Genomic DNA, 22933 nt, shown 5'->3' with positions numbered 1-22933 from the left:
GTTAATGTGCAAAACTACTCACAGCACCGTTTATACTGCTCCTCCTCACCTGTCCTTTTGGCAGACAAACAGATTGAAGGCGTTCTCCGCCCCCAGGAAGTTGTCATCATCCAGAATTTCCACTGCACTCATCCAGTTAGGATTGAAGTCACGGGCAATCTAAAGCAAATAATAACCCCCCCCCAAACAAACGTAAGATATGTCAGAGAAAACAGTAAACACCAGAGAGGTCCTGGGCAAAACAAAGGTGGTACTTGTCTCCAAGCAGATACTGCATTATCTATGAGCTAAGAAGTGCTGACTCCAAACATACTGCTTTTATGTTTCAAGCCCTGAGCAACATGAAATGCCCTTGAATACAAAGGCATGAAAAATGCTTTTCAAATCTGTTCTATTCATGCTGATTATGCACATGGAGCTCACTATAAGGATCCTGAGCTGGGTCTATGATGGACACTATATATAACTTAAAGTATTTGCACTGTGAGCTCACTGGCTTATTTTAAATGACGGTAAAGGTTGCTAGATCATGTACAACTCCAGCAATAAGTCAAACATGCCCTAAACAATGCCCGGCTTTATCATCTATTTTACTGTTAATAGGAGTCTAACTGGCAAAGCAGATCACCATGCAGTATTAAAGACGACTGAAAATTAGTGTTTGAGATGATAAACACATTAAGATGACCCCTATTGATCATTACAAAGAATACAGGTTCACAGGACTACAGATAAATATAAGGCCAATATTTACTTTTAATCTTGTTTATCTTCTAAGGTAAATATCTAGCTGTTTATCTGTTGAATGTGTCATTACATTCAAAAGCTAGTTGCAAACTATCTCTGCTTTCTGTTTGGTGTTGAGCGGTAGGGGTTATATTGTAATAACTATCTTGAAATACTGTTATATTTCAAGAAATGTGTGATAATGATATTTCTGGCAATGTAGAAAAAAAAATACTGAACTGAAGCAGCACTTATGTGTAAATGAATGAAGGGAATTTTCCATCCTTCTTTTCCAATGAGCTACTGTCACTGATGACACACTTTCAAATTTGAAGTGTGAATCCACCGAAACAAGGTGCTAGCAGCAGGAACAATATAGTGCAACAGTAGTGACACAGCATAAATCAGGTGTAGCACAAAAGTAGTTTGAGTAGCTTGTTTTCCCAGGAAATCTTTGAGAATAAAGTAAATGCTTAACACTAAGTAATTTAACATGGTAGCAGTTGGTGATGTGCGATGTTTTTATGCAGTGGTGTTGGGCAGCTCCTGATAAGTTACAATGTTAAATTGCTTAACTTATCAGGAGCTGCCCAACACCATCACATAAAAACATCCCACATCACCAACTGCAAGCATCTCCTTCTTTGTAGCCAAGCTGTACTGGACAGCTTTCGCCTAAGGTGTTGAAACACATTTGTTGTCTCCTTGTTTTGCATGAATGGTTTTCTTGCATGTTGTTGCACTGGGTTGTTTAAGTAGCTCCTCTTTTACGTACTAAATCGTCATTGTAGGCTGAAATGTGTGGCAGTTGCTCTCACACACATGCCTGGGCTTGTCTCGTAAGTCCATGCACTAAAGAGTGTAAATGCATGCCACTGCTATAGCAATGATATCACAATACGACATTTTAATATCACATATCAAATTGATCGTGTTAATATGAATGATGTTATATGGCAGAGTCCTAATGGGCAGATAGAGAAAAATGCAGCACTGTACACTAAAACAAACAGCCTGTTGCACCGAACCAAAGCTGCTGGAAGAGAAATTTAAAGATTTTCTATCTCCCAACAGCAAACTACAGAGTTGAGTACTTTTTTTTAGGCGCAGCACTTGATCTATTGTTAATGCAAAATATTGATTATACTTGCTTTGGTATGTAAGAAGATAATATTTTCCATCTAAAATTTTGAGGCACTGGAAGGTATGTTTTGTTTCTAAATAAATTCAAGCCCTTTTGGTCTCCAGGACTTATTACACTGAGCACAACAACACAACACGCACACAATAGGATGCGTGACTCATCATCAAATCTCTGTATCTTTCTTCACAAATCAATTTGAACACTTTGCTCATCAGAAGGCTGGGAGGTATGAGGCTATGCGTGGTAGACATTAAAAAAAAATAACAACAACAACAACAACAACATTTATACCCTGAAGAGAAGAGTTAAAACATGCAAATGTGGGTAAACAGACACTAAACCAAAGTCTGTAAAAATAAATAAAAATGTTTCAAAATGAGCAGCCTTGAATGAAACTCAAGGTTAATTTGTGTTTTCACAGCTGGTTTCGGTACAGACAAACCAACTTGTTTGATATATTAAACCTTCTCTTCTTACCTCTTCAAAGTTGCCCTCCATGGATTTGTATGCCAGCAGCAGGACGGACCTCATCAAGTCTCCTACCAGAATGAAATCTCCTTTGGTCTTCAGGTAAAGGGCCATGATATTGTTGTAGTGGTTACACTCGGTCCTCAGCTCCTTCTCGGCCGTCCACTCGTACAGACGGACCTTAAACAAACAATAAGCATGTATAATTGTTGGTTGTCAAGCTGCCAAAGATAAAAGCAGCAGCGATTAGCTTTAGCCATGTTTGATGAAGTGTATGACATTTTACTTCCACAATGCTATCACTCCAGATTGTGTGTGTGAGCATGAGGGCGAGGTGCTGATTGAGTACACGAATTATAAGCTGCAACATTAATGAACATTAAACGGCTAATTAGACTCGCAGTTTCATGCTGTCTGCACCAGCTAACAATTTTTTAATAATTAATTTGAGCCAAGTAATTGATAAAAAAAAAAATCAAGGTAGATTTCTGTGACCTAATTTCTACTCATGATGGTAAACTCAACAGATCAAAGACTAGCTGGTTTTATTTGGAATGATTATTAGTATCATTATCGTCATCATCTATTGTTATTATTTCAAAAAATGTAACTGCATGTAAAAAGTTTACATTACAACAACAACAAAAAACAACAAAAACAAAACAACTTCATCCTTTACTCATTTAATGACGTTTTTTGTTTTACCTTTGGAACTATTGTTTTCTTTGTTTTGTATACTTGAGTATAATTTAAAAATGTAATAAACATTTTCAAACTTTATTTACTCAGCTGCATTAGTTACTAGGAGGGAGAAAACAAACAAACAAAAAAAAAAAAAAAAAAAAAAAAAAGGAAAAAACTGAACCAAAAAAAGATGGTTGCCCAGTGATTACATCAAATTTTTGTTGTTGTTGGAGACAATTTCAAGTAGCTGCAATCACCATGCAATAACCTCAACCTCTGGGTCACCAATTTTGATCACAAGGTGATTACACAGGTCGCTCGTCTCGAAACAATCACGGTCTGACTTCGATCCATTTTGTATTGCCAACGTTGCAATCAATCTGAATCAGTAATGACTCTTGACTGTTCGTCTTTGCAGTAGGGACTCAGTCCCATGTAAGAACAAGATTTCTACTTCAGTCAGGAATTTCTTAAATTTCCAGAAAAATTAAATTTGTTTGTTTGTCCATATCAAGTTTGAGCAGAAATAAAGAGTGTAGTGCTTAAAAGACACTAAGATGCAGAAAGAAAGACCCAAGTGTAAAAATATGTAGTTTAAAAACAAAAGAAACAAACAAAAAAAAGATAAGAAAAAATAAGAAAAATTGTCCAGTAAAAAATAAACAAAAAAACAAAAAACAAAAACATTTTGCATAATGCTCTACTGAGGTTGTCGCCATAAAGAAAAATTAATACTGCTTCCAAGATTGATTACCCTTTAATCACTGTTTATCTTTGGGAGCTAGAAGGTGAGTTTGATGTGGAAAGTTAGCTGCAGTGAGTGATGAGTTCCAGACATCTGAAACCCATCACTGAATCTTTGGATAAACATGACTTTCTAGCTTTTAATCCTTTTAATCTATCTATATCTTAGTGTGAATGAGTGTGGTATTACAGAAGAGTGGGGGGTGAAGCTGTTTCTTTCACACTGTATGTCAAGCAATCCTCATATTCATCCATGTGGGATCAACTGCTTTAGATATTGAAGAAAAACTGCTAAGGAGGTACTTTTTGTCATTTCCTGTCACAATCAAAGAAAGTCAAAACATGCAAATCACTTGAAGGTGGACTAAATGAAGCACACTGAGCAGTCTGACTGAAAAAGTATTTGCCCCTTTCTTGATTTCCTATTGTTTTGTATATTTGTCACACTTAAATTGTTCAGATCATCAAACAAATTAAATATAAGACAAAGATAACAAAAAAACCAAAATGCCATTTCTTAATGAAGGTCTTTATTAACAAAATATTCACACCTACATGGCGCTGTGCAAAAAAGTTAACCCCCCTGTTTTAACATAAATCAACTCCAGCTACACCCAGACCTGATTACTGCCACACCAGTTCTCAATCAAGAAATCACTTATATTAGGACCTGCCTGACAAAGTGGAGTAGAACAAAATTCTCAAAATTGTGACAAATATTAAAAAGAGGAACTCAGGAAGGGGGCGAACACTTTTTCACACCACCGTATAACTTCTGCAAATCTAAAATGTTTACCACTAGGGGACAGCATTATATCTGTGGTTGTGTTGAAAATCGTGCTGGTTTTAATTGTTTATTTTTAGGTCTATTCTCATTTCCTCAGTCCAACGTCGGACATAAGAATGTGTTATTTTGTTCGCCTACATAAATGTCATATTAATTCAATGCTCCATCTTGTGCTACGAATTGATATTATATGAAAGTACAGCCTGGTCCCAGGTCACCTTCAGTTGATGTCTCTTCAGAACAATACAAAGAAGTTTTACAAAAGTACACTTAAGGAATAAACACTTTAGAGTCTAAATGTAATATATTCATACTATTTGGAAGAGAATATGCAGCCATTCTTCATGTTAAGGTTAAATGAAGGATCTGAGTCAAAGTTTCTCTAGTTGGAAGCTGAACTTGAGCATCTGCAGAGCCAGTTCAGTTATACAAGTAAACACATGTCACAATTCAGTTTTCTCGACACATGGTGAGAAAACTGAAGCAAAATAGAGAGGTGCTGCTTTTAATCTCTGGACCAGATGGTAAATTGTGACGTGGGAAGTGAAAAGTAATTGTGATGGAGGTGCACTTGACTCAGGCACCTTCCCAAGGGCCGAAAGTAAAGATTTAATTGTGCAAGCAAGTTTTTTCAGCAAAAGAAAAAAATAGAATCTGACAAATTAAAACAATTTAAACTTCAAGCTGCACTTTTCTTCAGGTCTTCAAGCATGACTATAAGAAAAAGTCAAGATTTTTCTATGACCAGCTAAAAATACTAATGACCACTTACTGTGCTATTTATGCTGGCCAGAAATTTGCCATTGAACTCTACCATAGAGTAGACAGCTCCTTTCACCTCCTTCTCAGCAACGGTTTGGAGCTTACCTGGAGGAAAAAGCACAATGTCTGCCAGTCAGTCTTGTTTTAACTTTCAAAGCATTAGACATGAAAGGTTCAGTTAAACTAGCTCCTACAAAAAAAAAGAGTGACTACTGCTCAATTACTGAGAGATGTGGGAAAAAGTGAAGAAAGGAAGACAGATGCGTTCAGAATGAGGATAGGCAAAATGAAGAGTTGCAGGAGGATAAACGAAAGGCACGCAATGCACCTTGAGAGGGGCGCAGTGTGAAAGGAAATGAGAAGAATCAGTAGTGTCGAGAGGAGGAACGTCTGATAAGAAGTGATAAGAAAATGATTAAGTGAGGAGGGAAACAGGAGCGTGGCAGGACAAAGTGTCCGTGCGTGAAATACAGGACAGAGGGTGGAGAGGAGAAAATGAAAACAGGTGAAGGATGAAGAGAGCAAGGCAAAATGAGCCAGGTTGAGAAGGCAAATGGGATAAAGGTTGAAGAACAAGACAGAAAAGTGATTTTAGGTTTATTTTCTGCAAATGGAGAAAACTGAAGAACGTTTGGGTACTGACCGTCGGTGTAGTGGAAGACAATGATGCGTCCCTGCTTGGGCTCAGCCTCCTCTGGGTACACCATGGCGGTGCCGACGATAAAATACACAGACGGGTCTTTTCCCAGGCGACAAGACACCAGGCTGAGGGCATACTCACTGGGGAGGAACTGATGGGCATGCAGAACTGACAAATACACAAAATACAAATGACTTAGAAATGTAAAACAAGGAGAATGTGTATGTTACTAGGATTTAAAGTTTTTGTTAATAGTTGAAGAATGATTCTTTTCACAAAGGGAAACACTGTAACATTGCAATAAAAATCAGACAAGGCAAGCATGAGTGGCCAAGCAGGTTTTTAACTTCACTATAGAGAAAAACTACTGCAATCGCTGTTATACTGTCCTTTCACAACACACAATGTCCACGTGGACAGCTAAATAATTTTTAAATAATATGTATTAAGACGTTATTAGTCTTGTTAGTATTTAAAAATCTACAGACAATATCCATGATGTGAACCTCTTTTCAGTTCACAGTCTAATTGAAAAGTAGTGCTGCTGGATACTGTATAAACAACAGAAAATCAAGACACACCACGCCTGCCCACATCTCCCTCTCCCATCCTCTTTTGAATCAGATTTATCTCGTTGAGGTGAGAGCTCAGGTTTATCTGAATAGTGCAATCTCAGCAGCACTTTGCACTGGACTCAATGTCGTGCAGTAATTGTATAACACTGCACAATACATTCATTAATAGATGTATCTATTTTAAACACATGTCCCACACATCCCACACATTAATGGATGGCTTCATAATTAGACAGCATGCTTTTGTCTTCTCATCCAAATATCTTATAGCCAAGATGGAGGATTGCCTACAGCTTATATACAGGTCTCTTTGATTGTTCTTGGCCCATTGTACTTTTTTTTTCCCCATTTGTGTTTAATGCCAGATTCGATGTATGACGCTGAGCAAGATTTTCAGAATAATGTAGCAAACCGGGCTGATCCCCTGCATCTGTATACTATGAAGACAGGCATAATTTCTAATCTCCCTCGCTCTCTTTTTAGTTTTATTGCACTTGTCTAGAGAGGAAATTTTTCAATTTTATTGCTGCTTTTGCTCATTAACCTAGGCAGTGTAGGTGGAGGTAATTAATAAAATATAACTGCATACAAATCAGGATCTGCACCCTAATGCATCAAAATGTGTCTCCATATCTGATGGAAAACTCACAACATCTAAATGAGTGGTTATCTGATTGCACATTAATAAAGCAGAATGAGATGTGGACACAGTGTGCTGAACCAGTCCCTTATTTACATATTATTAACATATAACATACACTAATTTATGTGGGGATGGTCATGCCTGGGTATTTAAAAAAGGCTTGGTGCAGTAAAATCTGCATTGCAAAACAGACTGAAGGAAATCCTGCCTGGGATTCAGCTTGAAGACTGTTTGCATGACTCCCAAAATCATTCAGTTATTTAATAAAGAGCCAGAGGTTTGCTTTAGATACAGAATGCCAAAACATTTATGTTTTATGAACCTTTTTACAATCATAGAACACAAAAAACCCACCATAAAAACACCAATATTTAACCAGTAAATAAGATTAAATAAAAGAAAACAGCAACTTTTATTAGCAAATGATGACCATGGATGATGCACCAAATTGCCAGCATTATTACATTACTATCATATGCTCCTAGTTCAAATGGAAATGTATATTCTGCTGTCTCACCTTCAAAGGTGTGTTGATCCACAACCAGCAGATTGTGAACCTCCACCTCTTCCCCGAAGGAAGTCTCGTGGGGAGAAGTGCTGCTGGGGAAGAGCTTGCTGGAGCTCACACTGCTAGAGAGAGCCTAGAAGGATGTAGATTTATGAGATGGAACAAGCAAGAGAAGGGCAGACAAAGCCAAACACAGGTTTATAAAACAATTCAAATCCCCATTTCAACATGAGCTGTGTGAACAGCACAGTCGGCACCATCTGTGGCAGCAGATGTGCAGCATTTTAAAATCAGGTAAACATCATTCTGGTCATCACATGTGAGAGGCGCTCTGGCAGTAAATGCAAACACAAATAAAAGTATACACCTGTCCCCTTGGAGAAGATAAAGAGCCAAGCTGAGCGGGCATAACACATCCTGCCAGTGTGGACGTTTCTGATTAGCTCTCCATGTGAGAATCTCTTTGAAAGTCTGGTTCTACTATTTTTTTTTTTCCTTTCTTGTCAGCTAAAAACTCGTCATCTGCATTTCGTGTCAACAAATTAAACAAAAGCTGATTATGTTCCCTGTTGTCAAAATTTGATGTGAACTCTAAACTCTAACCAGATAAATTGAGCTTGACTGTGAGCAATAGCAAGCGATGACAATGGAATAAAGCAAATGGCCTAATCTTTCCTCATTCATTCACTCTGCTGCTTTCTAAATGGCTTTACAGGACAAATGTTCTAACAATAATTGTAATCCTTCAGGGTTCCTGCACCATTTGGAAATAAAAATTAATGCTTTTATATTAGACTTAGAAAATAACTTATTAATCATCATTTAGACATCATACATTTACTCTTATTGCTACTATATTATTTTTGTCACCTTTATTTTTATGAGATGCGTAGTTAAATGCATGCCCTTAACTAATATGGTCACTGCCACTACATACAGGTAGTTTTATTTTAATGGTGCGAGACAGAATATCAACCAAACGTGAAAAACAAAAAACTAATTTTAAATTGATCTGACTGAATGAAGTGCTGTGGACAGATGAAATCAAAAACCAGCTTAACCTGCTGTGAGGAGGAAGAGAAATGCTGATTATGAGCTAAAGAATAACATTCCCACAGTCAAGCACAGAGGTGGAAACATTATGCTTCGGGGCTGTTTTTCTCATAGGTTTACAGGACAACTTCAGTAGATTGAGGAGCCAATGGATGGGGCTAGGAACTGTAAAATCAAGGACGGGAACCTTTTTCTTTCACCATGACAAGGACCCAAAACATACCACCACGGGAACAAAGGAGTGGCTAAAGAAAAAGCACATTAAGGTCTAGAGGCCTAGCCAGTGACCAGACCATAATCTTATAGAAAAGGAGGAAGGAGCTAAAGCTTCGAGTTGCCAAGTGGCAGACAAGAAACCTGCAGGATTTAGAGAGTTTTTCTAAAAAGGAGTGGGACAAATTCCCTTCTGAGATGTGTGCAAACCTGGTGACCAACTACAAGAAACACCTTACTGCTGTGCTTGGCCATTAAGATTTCTCCACCAAGCAGTAAGTCATGTTTCTTTTGGGGATCAAATGCTTATTTTACTCAGTGACACGGAAATTAATTTAGTATTTTTATGCAATACATTTTCTGGATTTTTCTGTTGATATTCTGTCTCTAGTTGTTAAAATGAAGCTACCATTAAAACGACTGTTCATTTTTGGTAAGTGAAGACACTTACAGCAGAAGATCCAGTAATTATTCCCCACAGCAAGAAGCCTTAAGAACTTAAAAATACTCATAACAGCTGGCCCAAGTGAAGCATCAGAAACCGTGTGCTGACAACATTAGACTTGATGTGATAAGAAATGGCATCATTGGGTTGAAATATTTTTATGTACCACATTTATTATTTATAGGATAATAGGCTTGTTTAATCCACTTTATGTTTTTTAAGATGATGCTTCAAAAAAAGAGCTTGGTTAAGTTTTAAGTGTTTGAAAAGGCTATCAAATTACAAGACCTCCTTCAAGCACAACTTTACATGTTGACTTAAAGCTTGCACTCTAAACTAAACACCTGCTGTTTCTTTTTACTCATGTGAACCACCACCTCCGCCAAAAAAATGACTGACAAGTTTATTTCTTGTCAAGGCAAATGTTATGGCATTATACCGTTTTACCTTCACTAATTACTGTAGGTTTTATGTATGAACATAGATACCATGATTTGCTGTTCTCTAGCCAGTACAACATGCTTTCTCTTCACACTGAAAGCCAGAAACTCCCTGCTGTCATCTACTTTGTATATTTAAAATGCTAAAAATTTCTATGACAAACCTGACAATGGCTCAGGAGTTGATTACTTCAATTATGCTATTAGGTTAGTATTTAATTAACAGCTCATATAAATGCATTCTAAAATAAATAGATGTGATCAAAACATGAGAAGAAAAAAACAGATTTACTTTCTGACTTCTCTAAACTCAACATAGCAACATTTCTAACCTTTTAAAACTTGAATACAGTATTGTTAAGCTTTGAATAGGAAACCCTTTACTGTAACAGCTTCAGTTACACTCAGATTACAATTATCAGGTTGTGATTAAGCAAAGTGTAACACTGAATACCATAGGAGTCAGATTTTAGACTCCTAGTTGAGAAAGTTGGGCTACAGTGTTCCGCGCAGGTAACAAGACAAAACATTTGGCGTCTTGACAGCTCACAGATTCATTTTATGAACAATATTCTCAGTCAGTGTGCCTGGCTAGATAAGAGGGCAAAACAAACAAGCCCTGTGGTGTTTATCATCCAAACAACAGGGAGGTACTGCACCTGAGTGCTCGCGCTGGGTCGTACAGCAGATGTGGTACCGCTCACATCCTGAATCTCCACTCTGCTGGACAGAACTCCGAAACACTGGGAAACCTCCTGGTAACAGATCCGTCTGAGTGAGAAAAGACAGTGGTAGGAACACGTTAGTGAATATGAAAAGAGCAAATGGGTAAACAGGAGGGGGAAAAAAGCACCTAGGGGAGCCTGCTTTATGTTTTCTGCCTTGATAACATAACCTTATCAATAACCTAACCTGATAGCCTTTATCAAATGATATTAAGCCATGGCTATCACTTAAAAGACTGGGAAAAAAAGAATGACAAAAAATGATCCAGCGTATGTAACAAAACCAGTGTGAGAAAGTGGTTAGAAGAAATGGGCAATGCAAACATGAAGAACAAACAGCATTATTTGTACAGATGATGGATGTGAAATGCTCATTTCAAGTTCAGTTCTAACTCAATATTTGACTGACCTTGGAGATTCATACAGGGGAACAGTGCGAATGTGGAGTTTCTGAATCTCATCGATGGTTCCAATAGTCAGAGTGCTGTTGTTGGCCAGAGCCAAACTGTGATGAAAAACGCAGCATTAGTAAGGGGCAAGAAAAGAGGCAAAATACACCCACTATCTGCAAATCAAAAAGTGGGATTGTATGCATCTGTAATCAAAAGAGACTACATCTGAGTCAGCTCTGTCAGCTAGAGGATCAAAACAAAAGACGCTAAGGGCTTACGGCTACCAACTCTTCAGAGCACAGAAAAGAAAACGGATGAATTCCCTATAAAACTACACACTGATAAAATATGAAAGTAAGAACAGTTCTGCTGCTGACCTGTCGGGGTAGCCCTCGGAGTTGAGTGGGCACATATAATTGACCTCCTTGAGGTTGACATTGGAGAACACCAGCTTGTGGTTGGAGGAATAGATAACAGTGGGTCGGTCAGAGCAGGCAAAGACATTGGAGGTGGACAGGGATCTGAAGGTCCTCAGCACAGTGGGCTGTGTACCAAGAGTCACCTTCTTACGCTCGCTTAGAGCACCTGGGAAAAGGAAACAAGATCAAACCACAGACTTGAAACAGCTTGAGAAATGGGTCTACATCCATATTTGGGTCAAAACAGCCTTTTGCCAAGTTCCTTTAAGCCACCCAGAAAGACGCGGTGAGAGCGCATCCTCTGCCAAAGCAAATGCTCTATCAGGGGGTTCACGAAATTCAACTTGGTAGTTTTTGTTGATCTCGCTGGCAATCAGACAAAATAAATAAATAATAAACAGCCATGATCACTGTTTCGCTGGCAGAGATATTCGGAGGCAAAGTATTAATGCTTCGCCCTTGTGTTCTCCTTGTGTATGTTGCTTTTAATGCTCACCAAACCATTCAGTGGCCCCATGAGGTCTGAATAAAAGCATCTGCCTTAATTATGTTTCACCACTTCATTCAGTTTTTTCTTTATCTTGTATACAGCCAGTAGTTATAACAGCAGTGTACAGAGAATAACCTGCACAGGCTTTGGCCTTTAATTTGACTGATTTACTGAACCATATTTATATGAACACACATATATTATTTATTTATTTGCATAGAGATAAAATCTGAAAAATTCTGTCTTAAAGTAAGGCTGAAAAGCTAGTTTATACATTGATTAGCTCCAGACTGTTGTAAATCATTATTATCTGGTCATTCTAAAAGCTTGAAAAGCCATCAGCTGATTCAGAACGCTACAGTGAGTGTACTAACTGGGACTAGAATGAGAGAGTATTTTTCTCCCATTTTAGCTTCTCTGCATTGGCTCCCTGTTAAATTAAGAATTTAAAATCTTCCTCACATGCAAAATCTTGAATAATCTGACCCCAGCATATCTTAAAGACCTCATAGTCCCTTATTATCCTAACAAAGCACTTCACTTTCAAACTACTGGCTTATTCGTAGTTCAAATTTCATAAGACTATAACGGAGGGTAGAGCCTTCATCTGTGGAAGCAGATCCCAGTTTGGATTTGGGAGACAGGCACCCTCTACTTTTAAGTTTAGGCTTAAAACTGTCCTTTTTAACAAAGCTTAAAATTAGGCCTGGATCAGGTGACCCAGGTGAATCTTTGTGATGTGTTTGTAAATGAAATGTGGCATATTTGAACGGTTGGTCTGACAAAACGAGCAATTAGAAAATGCATCTTTGTACTTTAACGGACCTCATAGTTTTCTTCAATGAGTAATGAACACGTTAACAAACTGGCTCCCCATTGGACTACATCTTAGCACATGCCTACATTTCACTGTAGAGGCAGAACAGATTAAGTCTTGATTAGGAGTCATTAATGGATTTAAAAGTTCTGATTGGTTGTGACTTACATAACATTCATTATTCTAATAGTAACAAAAAAATAAGAATCAAAAACGTACAAAGATCGCTGTAAAACACTGCCAGATGTGTTTGGGTAAATCAGACAGTGATAATGCATGCAGCTATTTAAAATTCAAAAACACACACCTGAAAATCAGTTTTAGTTTCGTCTGGCAGCAGTTCAGGACTATTCAACTACATTTACATCAAATGACTGCACCGCCTGTGATAACAGTTGTATAATGTCTTCTGGAGCTTTTAAATTCACTTTTTTTTTTTACTACTGAAATGACCTCAACTGGGTATCTTGACTGCATGATATCATTTCAGTGACACCATCCAGTCGTATTCTGGGCTCAGAGATTATGCACTAGAAAGAGCTGAGCATTTAGCAGGCAGGGAATGTTTATTAGAAGGAAATACTGACATGTTGAAAGTGCAGGATGATGAAGTGGTCATGAAGCCTGAGACCTAAAATTCAGAGGTTACCAGCCTAAGCAGCTTTTATTTTAACTAGCAATATCTGAAATACTACATAAATGTTTGGCAAGCTACCAGAGAGCCCTTTCTCTATAACACGGTCAAATTCGTTTGATCTGATGTGAATGACGCAGCATACTAAATGAAAACTGAGGTAATTAGTGGAAAGTCTTTGCTAGGCCTCAGTGAGTAACGTTAGCTAATGCACATATAAACACTCATTACACTTTACTGAATTGCACAGCATCTTTTCAGAACCAAAAAGCAGACGGTTAAACACAGAAAAGCATTTATCGTGTCATTCTCAAGTCCTCGTTTTACAATTCCTTCGGGAAATGCCAAAGTTTAAAAGCAGAGCGTATCTAACCAAATCACATTTGATTATAATTATGATGTGTCATAACTAAATTATAACTTTCTAAATAAACAACACCAACTCATATCAACTCAAACTCAAACTATATAATTTATATAATAATACATTTAAATATATCCATCTCATGTCAGAGATCCTTCAATATTTCTATTCTTCTGGCCACACTTGGCCTTGATGTAGGCTGCCTTGGTCCTGTCTGTGAAACTGCTGCTTTTTTCTGCCTTTACAGCATTGAAAATCTTTAACAGTTCAATGACAGCCTTTCAATCAAACTTATAACATAGCTTTCTTCAGGCAGTAGAGTTTCTGAACCAACACATCCAAATATAGTGCTGGCAGTTACGCAAGTCGACAAGAAATGATAAACTAAAAATGAAAATGCTCACAGACAGCTGCCTGTGGCCCAGCCTGAAGGTCCTTATCAGTCTGGAGAATTCTGAGAAGCTCTCATCTAAAGATTGTAGCGGTAACAGTGAGAAGGACCTACCAGTCTGCAGATCCAGACCAAAGTAGAAGAGTGCTCCATCTCCCAGGGCACACAGCAGGTAGTAGCTACCTTCAAAGGTGGTCATTAGGATGGAGCGAGGAATGATTTCTGAGGACACACACAAACAAGTGATTTATTTTTGCTGTACTCTGGAGTCACTGGTTCTATACTAAAGTGATAAATGTCTGTAAAAATACCTCTGTCAGAAAAATCAATCAGGTTATTATTCAGACTCTGTGGTAACTTTAAAAGAAACAACATTTGAATGCTTCAGGATAAATATAAAGAGTTCAGTTTTGTTCAGTTTCCCAAACACTGGTTTCTTTGACTCCAGGCCAGTTACATCAAAACAACTTTGGCTCTGATTAAGTGCTTATTGGCTGACTCACCAAAAAGCACCACTGTTCAGATAGAAGTGTAAAAAAATGAAAAGGGGGGCACATTTCCATGAAAATGTACATCAATTATTTTTAGCTGAGCAGGCCAAATTATTAAAGTTCAAATATAAAGATGTACTCTGAAGGACATACATAGAAGGTCTAAAACACAATCAATGTAACAAAGCTAACATAGCTTAAGGGCAGGAGTGGGACGAAATATTGAAATTCTGCTTCCACTGAAAAATGAAAAATGTCAACATGTTGAGTAGTACAGTACTGTGCAGAAGTCTCAAGCCACCCCTTATTTCTTTATGGGATGCTAGGAAAATATGTGCAATGATTTATTGAAACATGTCCAAACATACATGGAAAGACAGTATTAAGGCAAAAATAGTGGCGTAACCACCTCTATTCTTCAACATAACCTGTACTCTCTCTTGCACAAGCTTTCTACTCATTCCTTCAAGTAGTCTTCAGGAATAGTTCTCCAGGCTTCTTGAAGGACATTCAAAGCTCTCCTTTAGATATTGGCTTCCTTTTGTTCTGTTTTCTGTCAAGATGATTCCACACTGCTTCAGTGAAGTTGTGGTCTGGGCTCTAGGGAGGCCAATCCATGACTCATACTGTTCCACTGTGTGTTTTTCTTTTTAGACATACTTTTACTCATCAGAATGGCCCTTTATTGTCATTGTACACATACAATAAAGCATGATAGATCACAATTTTACAGTAACATCAGTTCCATTAATATTAATAAAATCTCCAACATCACTGGCTGAAAGGTAGCGCCTAACCATTGCTGCAGATACTGTTGCACCTCTCTTCTGACCTGCTCATATTAATGAAAACGATTTGAACCAACATTTCAAATTGGCATTCATCACTACATAAGACCTTTGTCACAGAGTTTCAATTCTTGTGTTCTTGTCAGCATTTTCTCTTTGTTTGCCTTCCATAAGAATAGTTTCTTCACACCGGCCCTGAGACCATTCCTGATGAAGCTGCAGTGAACAGCAGATGGATCAACTGAATGTAGATTTTAGGCCTGGAACAACTTCTTGACTACATTTCCAGAATTTCATGAGGACACGCTGCAAACCATGCTGAGATAAGCAAAGTTTTCAGTTAATAGTTCTTTAGAATCTCATTATCTAACTCTGCTATCGTTAGCATTTTTCATAGATTCAACTAAAAAAAGAAAAAACGAAACGGGAACAAATTCAGAGTTTTTGCAACAGGATGCTAGTAACAAAGTGGCTAAAGATACAATATGAATCTAATTCTGTCATAAATTGTCTGTTACATCTCGACACAACACTGGATCTTTAAAGAAAACTAAGAATGAGGGGTGGCTAAAGACTTGTGCACAGTATTGTATATTAGCTATGAGTTTAAACTCTGCAGTCAGACTGTAGTTTGTACGGCAGCAGGCAAAAAGTTTGTTCACCGAGCATCTGTCAATCAAACACAGTTGGAAAATAAAGTGTGACACTGTGGGAAAGACTGGAGTTGTTCTTTGTGGAAAGTAAAGAGGCCTGCCAGTGTCAGTTCACCGTGTTATGAATTTTTTTTCCCCCAGTAACTGCTGACTTTTTCATAAGTTCAACCCAAAAAGTATTCAAGTCCTGTCTTGCATACTTTAAACATTCCAAGTTTAAATTCTTCTCAAGTGTATAAGTGGTGCACTAAATGCATTTAGATTAGCAGCATATTTAATGCTTAAGCATTCATCAAGTACTTGCTAAAATGAGCTGCTTCATGTGAGATGCCATTTACATCTATTAAACTGGAAACTGGAGATACAATCCATTTCACTGAAGCCATTACTGCACTATTATGGACCCATGCCTTGGAGTGATTTATTAAAATTCTTAAAGCAATAGTTTCACTATTTTTCTGTTTTGTCCAGTTCTGTCCGGTCACAAATCAACATGTTTCAGCCTGCTTATTTTTGAGCACAAAAACCAACAACTGGCTGTTTCAGGGGTCGGTTTCTGTAGGAGTATTTCTTAGCTGGGAGCAGTTGAAGGCAACAACAGAAGAGTTACTGCTCTCATATAAAAAAAACTTCATATAAAAAGTTAATTCCTGAACTTTTAAAAGGTGCTAGTAGGCATATTTTTGACCATTTGACAAAGCCAGGCTATCATTTTCTCCCATGCTAAGCTTAGTATCTAACTCAACTGTTTGTTGGATTTGACTTTTTTCCCCCAACCATCACAGACCTAAATTTAAGAAATGTAAGATTTGGGGTTTTTTTTTAATAGAGATCCACATCTCTTCAAATAAACCATGCACATAAAAAAATGGAACCAGTTCAGCAGATCAATGTGAACCAAAGTATTTTAAATTTTTTGCCTTTTCTGTGGCAGGTATGTTTGAGAATTTCTGTAAAAACAGCTTCCTCAAATGAAGTTTGTTCCTGTTTCAGTATTCTTAACATTATTTTTGCTATCAAATTTTATTGGGATTAGGCTTTTGCTTAATAATTTTACACCACTCATGTTAGTAAATTACTGTGGTCACAGTGATATTGAGACCTCAAAGTTCATGTTATTCATACTTTCTGAGAACGGTTCAGGAATTGCTGCTTTTGTACAATTGTGCGGACCATGTATGCACTACTGTGCAACACAAATATACTTGAATGACATTATTTCCATTGACATCTCTCTCCACAAGCCACTAACAGCTTTCCACTGCTCCTGTCTGGGTAATCTGCTTCTCATTTCTCTCACCTCCACCGAGCATTTCCTTGTGCAGGGCTGTGAAACAGGGTAGTTTGAGCACACGGGCTGAGATGTCGGTCCAGAGTCCCACAGCACAGAGCGGTGACTCACCGCCGCCCTCCCCAAGAGGTGTGATGTCCAAGCAGGCAACCTCATGCTCCATTTCTGTGGTACTGAGAAAGGTGAGGAGGATTTGAGAAAACAGTAGCAAGCTGCCCTGCAAATTGTGAAAAGAAGTGTGACCAAGTTTGGCATGCACACAGACGTGCACAGACAGACACACACACGCAAACACCTGACTAAAATAGCTAATGGGATAAATGTGTTACTGACACGGAGAAGAAGTTCTAATCAATTTTTCCTCAATGTGAGATACAAACTGAGAAATGTTACACTGATAAGTATGAGTCCGTTTAACACCAGCTAAAATTGCCAGACAACCAAACAACCAACCAAGGCTCCACGCATCCACCTTCTTCCCCTTATTCAATTCAGAGTAATAGTTGGTGTTGTAGAGGAAGAGGCAGTGTACATTTTGACCAGGTCAATCGCAGGTCAATCACACTAGTCAATCACAGGGCTAACACAGAGAGAGAGCGAGAGAGACAACCATTCACACTCACATTCACACCTATGGCCAATCTAGAATCACAAATTAACCTAACATGCATGCCTTTGGACTGGAGGAGAAAGTTGGAATACCCAACTTTACAGACATGGGGTGAACTCCAACAACAAAACTTCCTTCTCAAAGATGAGTGTCAGTCATACAGTTTACCTTCCTTGTTTATGCTGTGCTAAAAATATATATCTTTAATGACAAACCCCATTAGTGTGGGTGTATATGCTTGCTGAGTAAAAGCACAACATCAGGACATAGAGCATCAATGTGGAAATATAAAATTACACATGCCACAAGAGGCCTTTTCTTTAAATCGTTTTAAAATGTCTAATGTTAAACTTGATAAGCAGATCTAAACATACCAACAATTTTGAAGATGAAAAATATTCTAAGGTTTGAATTATAAAGGGCATCGAGTTAAATGCCCTGGTATAAAATCTGTAATTCACTGTCATTAAAATGATTTTAAAAAACAGCCTTTTAGTATCACACATCAATCTGTACAACGAAGGTCAAACATCCAAATTTGTCCTTACTACAAAGAAAGCTTTGAATAAAATGACAAGAAAAGAACCTTTTCACTTTTTAATTAAAATGGCCAATGAACTGCATTGTAATGGAACAAGTCTACTCAACAATGCAAATATAATGGATAATCACTGTCCAAGGTGAGTACTCGCACTTTAATTATATTAGAGAAGAGCATTAGAGTCCTGTACACACCTTTAAGCCAACAGTGACTTTCTGGTTTACATAGAATTTTGTGACGCACACAGCAAACCAGCTGCTTATTGATGCAGCCCAAACATTATTTCAAAGCCTCTGTTTAAGACTCTTCCCTCTGTCTCCGTTTCATCATTTACCAACACCCACTGCAAACAAACACAGTGTTCCTCAAGCAGCCCTGGTGGCAAGCTTAACAACTGTGCATCCTTCTCTTCTAAACTACTGTGAAATAGTACATACATTACTGCAAAAGGGCCAAAAGACAGTCATAACAGGAAACCAGAGCAGCAACATGAAAGAAAAACAATAGAAAGTAACTCGACTATCCTCCTGCAACGTATATTAAATTAAAAAACAAAACAAAAAACATAACTGTGAGACTAATGAACTACTGGGGATAGAGTTAATTAACCTTTGTTAATAAGCTTCCATACCTCTGTTCTGTTGGGTATTGCATATGCAGTCAAATGTATCATATTGAATATTCAAATTACCTGAAAATAGTCTAATAGTTATATAGAAATTTCTTTACGAAACATTTGAGCCCAACATCCTGAATTAAGAGTTCACTTTTTATTAATAGGACAAGATTTAAGTCTCTGCACTCAGCTACTAAGATAACTGAATAGCATTAACTGCAGTATATAGCTTTATTGCTCAAGTGAATCTGTATCGAGGTCCCAGTGAAAATGATGAGATTGGACATTGGACATGCTTGTGAACTCGCAAGCTGCTCATATTTGCTCACTAAGGCTTTCCATGATAATTATGCAGCTAAGTGAGCAGCCAGTTGGCTTTGTGGAAAGACTGGAAGTGAGTTTTAAAAGTGAATAAAAAATGTTAATAAGTCCCCATTTATGTCCTACCTGATCTGTTTGAGCTCTCCAGCTAGGATCTGCAGATAGTAGAGGGCTCGCCCCACAGCAAGCACCACTTGGGTGTGGTTGCACGCAGCCACGCTGATGTTCCTGCCCTGTGGCTCCTTCCATTCACTCACCAACGTCTTGCTGTCCTGAAGCACCAGGCGCACAGAGCCTGATGTGATCTGGAGAAACATTATTTGTTATTTGGTGCTAGAAAATATTTTAAAGAAGATCTTATGGCTTAAATTAAGATATTCGGTGCACATTTTTAATCTATGAAAAACCATCTTTCTTCTAATTTTTTACATAAAATTTCGCATCTAATGAATTCAACTGATTTAGCATTGTGCACATATCAGATGCTAAGACACAGCTTTAAAACACTTCCATTCATACTTATGGAGCCGACGCTAGACTTAAAGATAAAACGAGATAAATAACAAATGAAGACAAAGCAAAGGCTTCAGTAACATGCTTATTAGAAAATTAAAGAAAATCATTTTGTAGAAAATAAAGCAGTTTAATTACAATACAAATGTCAAGAAATATAGTATGATTAAAAGAAACATGAAGGATGAATGGCTGCCATTTGTTTGCTCCCAGAAATCACTTTTCTGAAACAACAAAACCAAATGTCATTGTAACATGTAGTAATGATATTACTATTGTTGTAACGGTTCATTTCATTGCATTTGTATTTCACGTCCCACAAAAGACCCTGAGGTTAGGTAGCAAGACAAATGCAATGTTTATAATATAATGGTGTACTGTAAAAGGGGAGTGCTACTATACAGCAGTGAAAAAGCAAGACAGGACAAAGGAGCTGAAGAAGCCCTAATTACAGACTGCAGCAGGTGTAAACATTAAGAACTGAAGGTAGTGCACCGTTTAGACAATGCAAAACCTTGTGCTGCAGCACAAATACTGTTTGATGAGAAAAAGAGAAGAAGAAAAAACCCAAAAAAACAAAAATCATGCACGGCAGTAAAATGTTGTAAATACACTATTGTAAATACGACGGCAAATTAATGCTGCAGAAAATAATGTTGGGATTTAGTGCACGGAACAGTATATAAGTTAATTATTTTATGCTCATTTTATGCCAAGTGTGCTCAGTGCTGCTGTTTATTACTAATGTGATGGTTGCACATTAGAGAGCTGTGTATTCTGTGTTATAGTATCTGCACTTCCAAGTGGAACTTTTGGAATTGCAGTAGATTAGCATCAAGTATAACAACATTTAGACTTTTTTTTTTTTAATCACCTAATGAACTAAAAGGAGATTCCAGTGAGAGAATAATGCAAAGTTTGCACTGTTGTAACTTCACGCTTGAGCTTCATGTGATGTTAGTAATGTTCAGCTCAACAACTTGCACAAATAAAATGAAGAGAATCTTTACTGATCTTAAAACATGCCGCAAATAATCTACAAAAGTGTGAGACAAAGCTATCCAACCAAATTATGAATTAGGCATAAGTTACAACGGTGGTTCATCCACATACAAAGGGAGCCACTTTTGTAACACAGAAAATCTGACTTTAAGATTGACAAAGCTCGCTAACCCAGTCTTGCTTTGTAGTGCATGCCTTTGGAAACTACCTATGATGTGATGGTTAATCATACCGGTGTTTGCAATGGCAAATAGACAACATAAGCATCCCTCTGAAACTGTGTTTGTGGCCACTTGTTCTTTTAAATGCCACAGTAGGTGTTTATGTGTTTTACTGCTTCTGAGAGAAATATCAGCATTGTTTACCAGTTCCTTTATCAGATTTTTTGCAGTTTCGTGTAAGTATGGTAGTGCATAGTTGGCTTGTCTGAGCTTGTTTACTGGAATCAGCTGCCTAGAGCTTTTATTGTGACATTAATTAGAGCAGCAAAGCACATGGCCTATGTGCAGGATGTTGAACCAAAACTAATGAGCTAAAATAAGGCTAAAAGCTGCAAATAGGTACCAAGTCAGCCATTCATTCTGAGTTTAGTGCTATGAGCATGTTCATGGCACACATAGTAATTAGGTACACTGCTTGCCTAAAAATAATCCTATGTTGACAATTTCCTATTACAGCAATATTTAATGTGAATTTTACAAACTTTCAAATTTGGACACTACCACTAAAAATTAACACAGTCTTTAGTGTTCTCAGTGCAGTAGCTCTCATGTCACCAGTGCCATCTAATACTATGCTGTAGTGTCCTTTCGGGACAACCCCTCTACCACTGGTGGCTTTAATGCAAACTTAAGGAAAACTCAACTTAAGGGCCAAAAAAATGAGTGGCATAGCAACACTCAGATACACAGATAATAACATCAAAATGTATTCAATATAAACACATGAAGTGTACGAGTTAGTAAAAAACCCCAGCACTGAAATATGAGCAGAGTTTTCATAACCTAAAGATTAATGGTTGAGGGTGTAACATTTGGCAGAATTCCCAGCAGGATTCATCCACATTTCCAAAAGGGAGGATGAAACTTGAGATTAAATGAAGTAAAATATTTATATTAAGCATAAAATACATGAAGTCTTTTTGAACTCTTCACATTCAGAACTGGCCCTTTTAATCATGCATGATTCAGCTCCGCCAAAGGATATGTTATTAAATGGCACAAGGCCACAGCTGAATAATTAATTTAGAATTTGTGAAACGAAAGGGTATTCGTACTTTCCAAAGCATGAACAGACCCTGTACTTTACATATAACAGACATGTGCATGTGTGCATACAAACCTGAATAAGTTGTTGGTGCGCCACATTTCCACAGTAAAATGTCTGCTGGTTGTCAACAAAGCCTGGAAGCTCAGTCTCCTCAACTTCCTCTCCACTCAGCATCAACACTCTGGGGGAAAACATACTCTTGAGATAAGATACGCATTTTCAAAATTGACCCTGTCCTTATCTGGCATTCTGCACAAACGCTCACCGTGTCTGACCCACAAAAGACAGCACCAGCATGTCATCTGTCTCTCTGCCTGCCTCAGAGCGGAGAGGCCACAGACCTTGAAGGGAATTTGAGAGTGTTAGACTGAGAAAGTTACTTTCAGCACCAATTTGCAAAGAAATAAAAGAAATGCAATATCAAGACAGTGCCCAATGTTAAACTATTCCATTTGTCAAATGTTAACATGTTGGAGGATGTGCAGGTTGCAAATCACTCTGGAGGAGCCATCGATTGCCTAAGTAAATAATTGCCTCTCATAAAAGAGGCCAGGGGCAAGAGCCAGCAGCTAACTCTTTTAGGGCATAGATGGTCGATAAAGAGCTATAACCTAACAAGTGTGAGAAGACCTTAACTGGCCTGTGTGTCTCATTCAAGCACCGGAGAAGAGTCCTTTGAGAGAAACCTAATTTTCTGGGATTAAGAGATGTCTGCTGTCGTTAAAACCTGACGAGCTTCCTAAAATTGTCTGCTTACCATAGCAGACACTGCAG

The 22933-nt window shown here is 37.9% G+C and overlaps 1 protein-coding gene across 1 annotated transcript in view; it reads right to left on the bottom strand.

Moving 5' to 3' along the window:
* ddb1 (damage-specific DNA binding protein 1) overlaps window positions 1-22933 on the bottom strand; it is a 45303-nt gene that overhangs the window by 8256 nt on the left and 14114 nt on the right. The window contains exons 11-23 of the mRNA XM_003450791.5: window positions 22425-22500; window positions 22232-22340; window positions 19502-19680; window positions 17297-17460; window positions 14179-14286; window positions 11327-11534; window positions 10967-11062; window positions 10492-10603; window positions 7691-7814; window positions 5959-6123; window positions 5326-5420; window positions 2348-2518; window positions 50-159 (exon numbers count right to left, since the gene is read on the bottom strand). Of these exons, the coding sequence (XP_003450839.1) occupies window positions 50-159; window positions 2348-2518; window positions 5326-5420; window positions 5959-6123; window positions 7691-7814; window positions 10492-10603; window positions 10967-11062; window positions 11327-11534; window positions 14179-14286; window positions 17297-17460; window positions 19502-19680; window positions 22232-22340; window positions 22425-22500 (1717 nt within the window). The remainder of the gene's footprint in view (window positions 1-49; window positions 160-2347; window positions 2519-5325; window positions 5421-5958; window positions 6124-7690; window positions 7815-10491; window positions 10604-10966; window positions 11063-11326; window positions 11535-14178; window positions 14287-17296; window positions 17461-19501; window positions 19681-22231; window positions 22341-22424; window positions 22501-22933) is intronic.

Source organism: Oreochromis niloticus, linkage group LG1 (genome assembly GCF_001858045.2).
Source record: "Oreochromis niloticus isolate F11D_XX linkage group LG1, O_niloticus_UMD_NMBU, whole genome shotgun sequence".
NCBI classification, from domain to species: domain Eukaryota; kingdom Metazoa; phylum Chordata; class Actinopteri; order Cichliformes; family Cichlidae; genus Oreochromis; species Oreochromis niloticus.
This window is presented reverse-complemented; position numbering and strand designations above follow the sequence as displayed.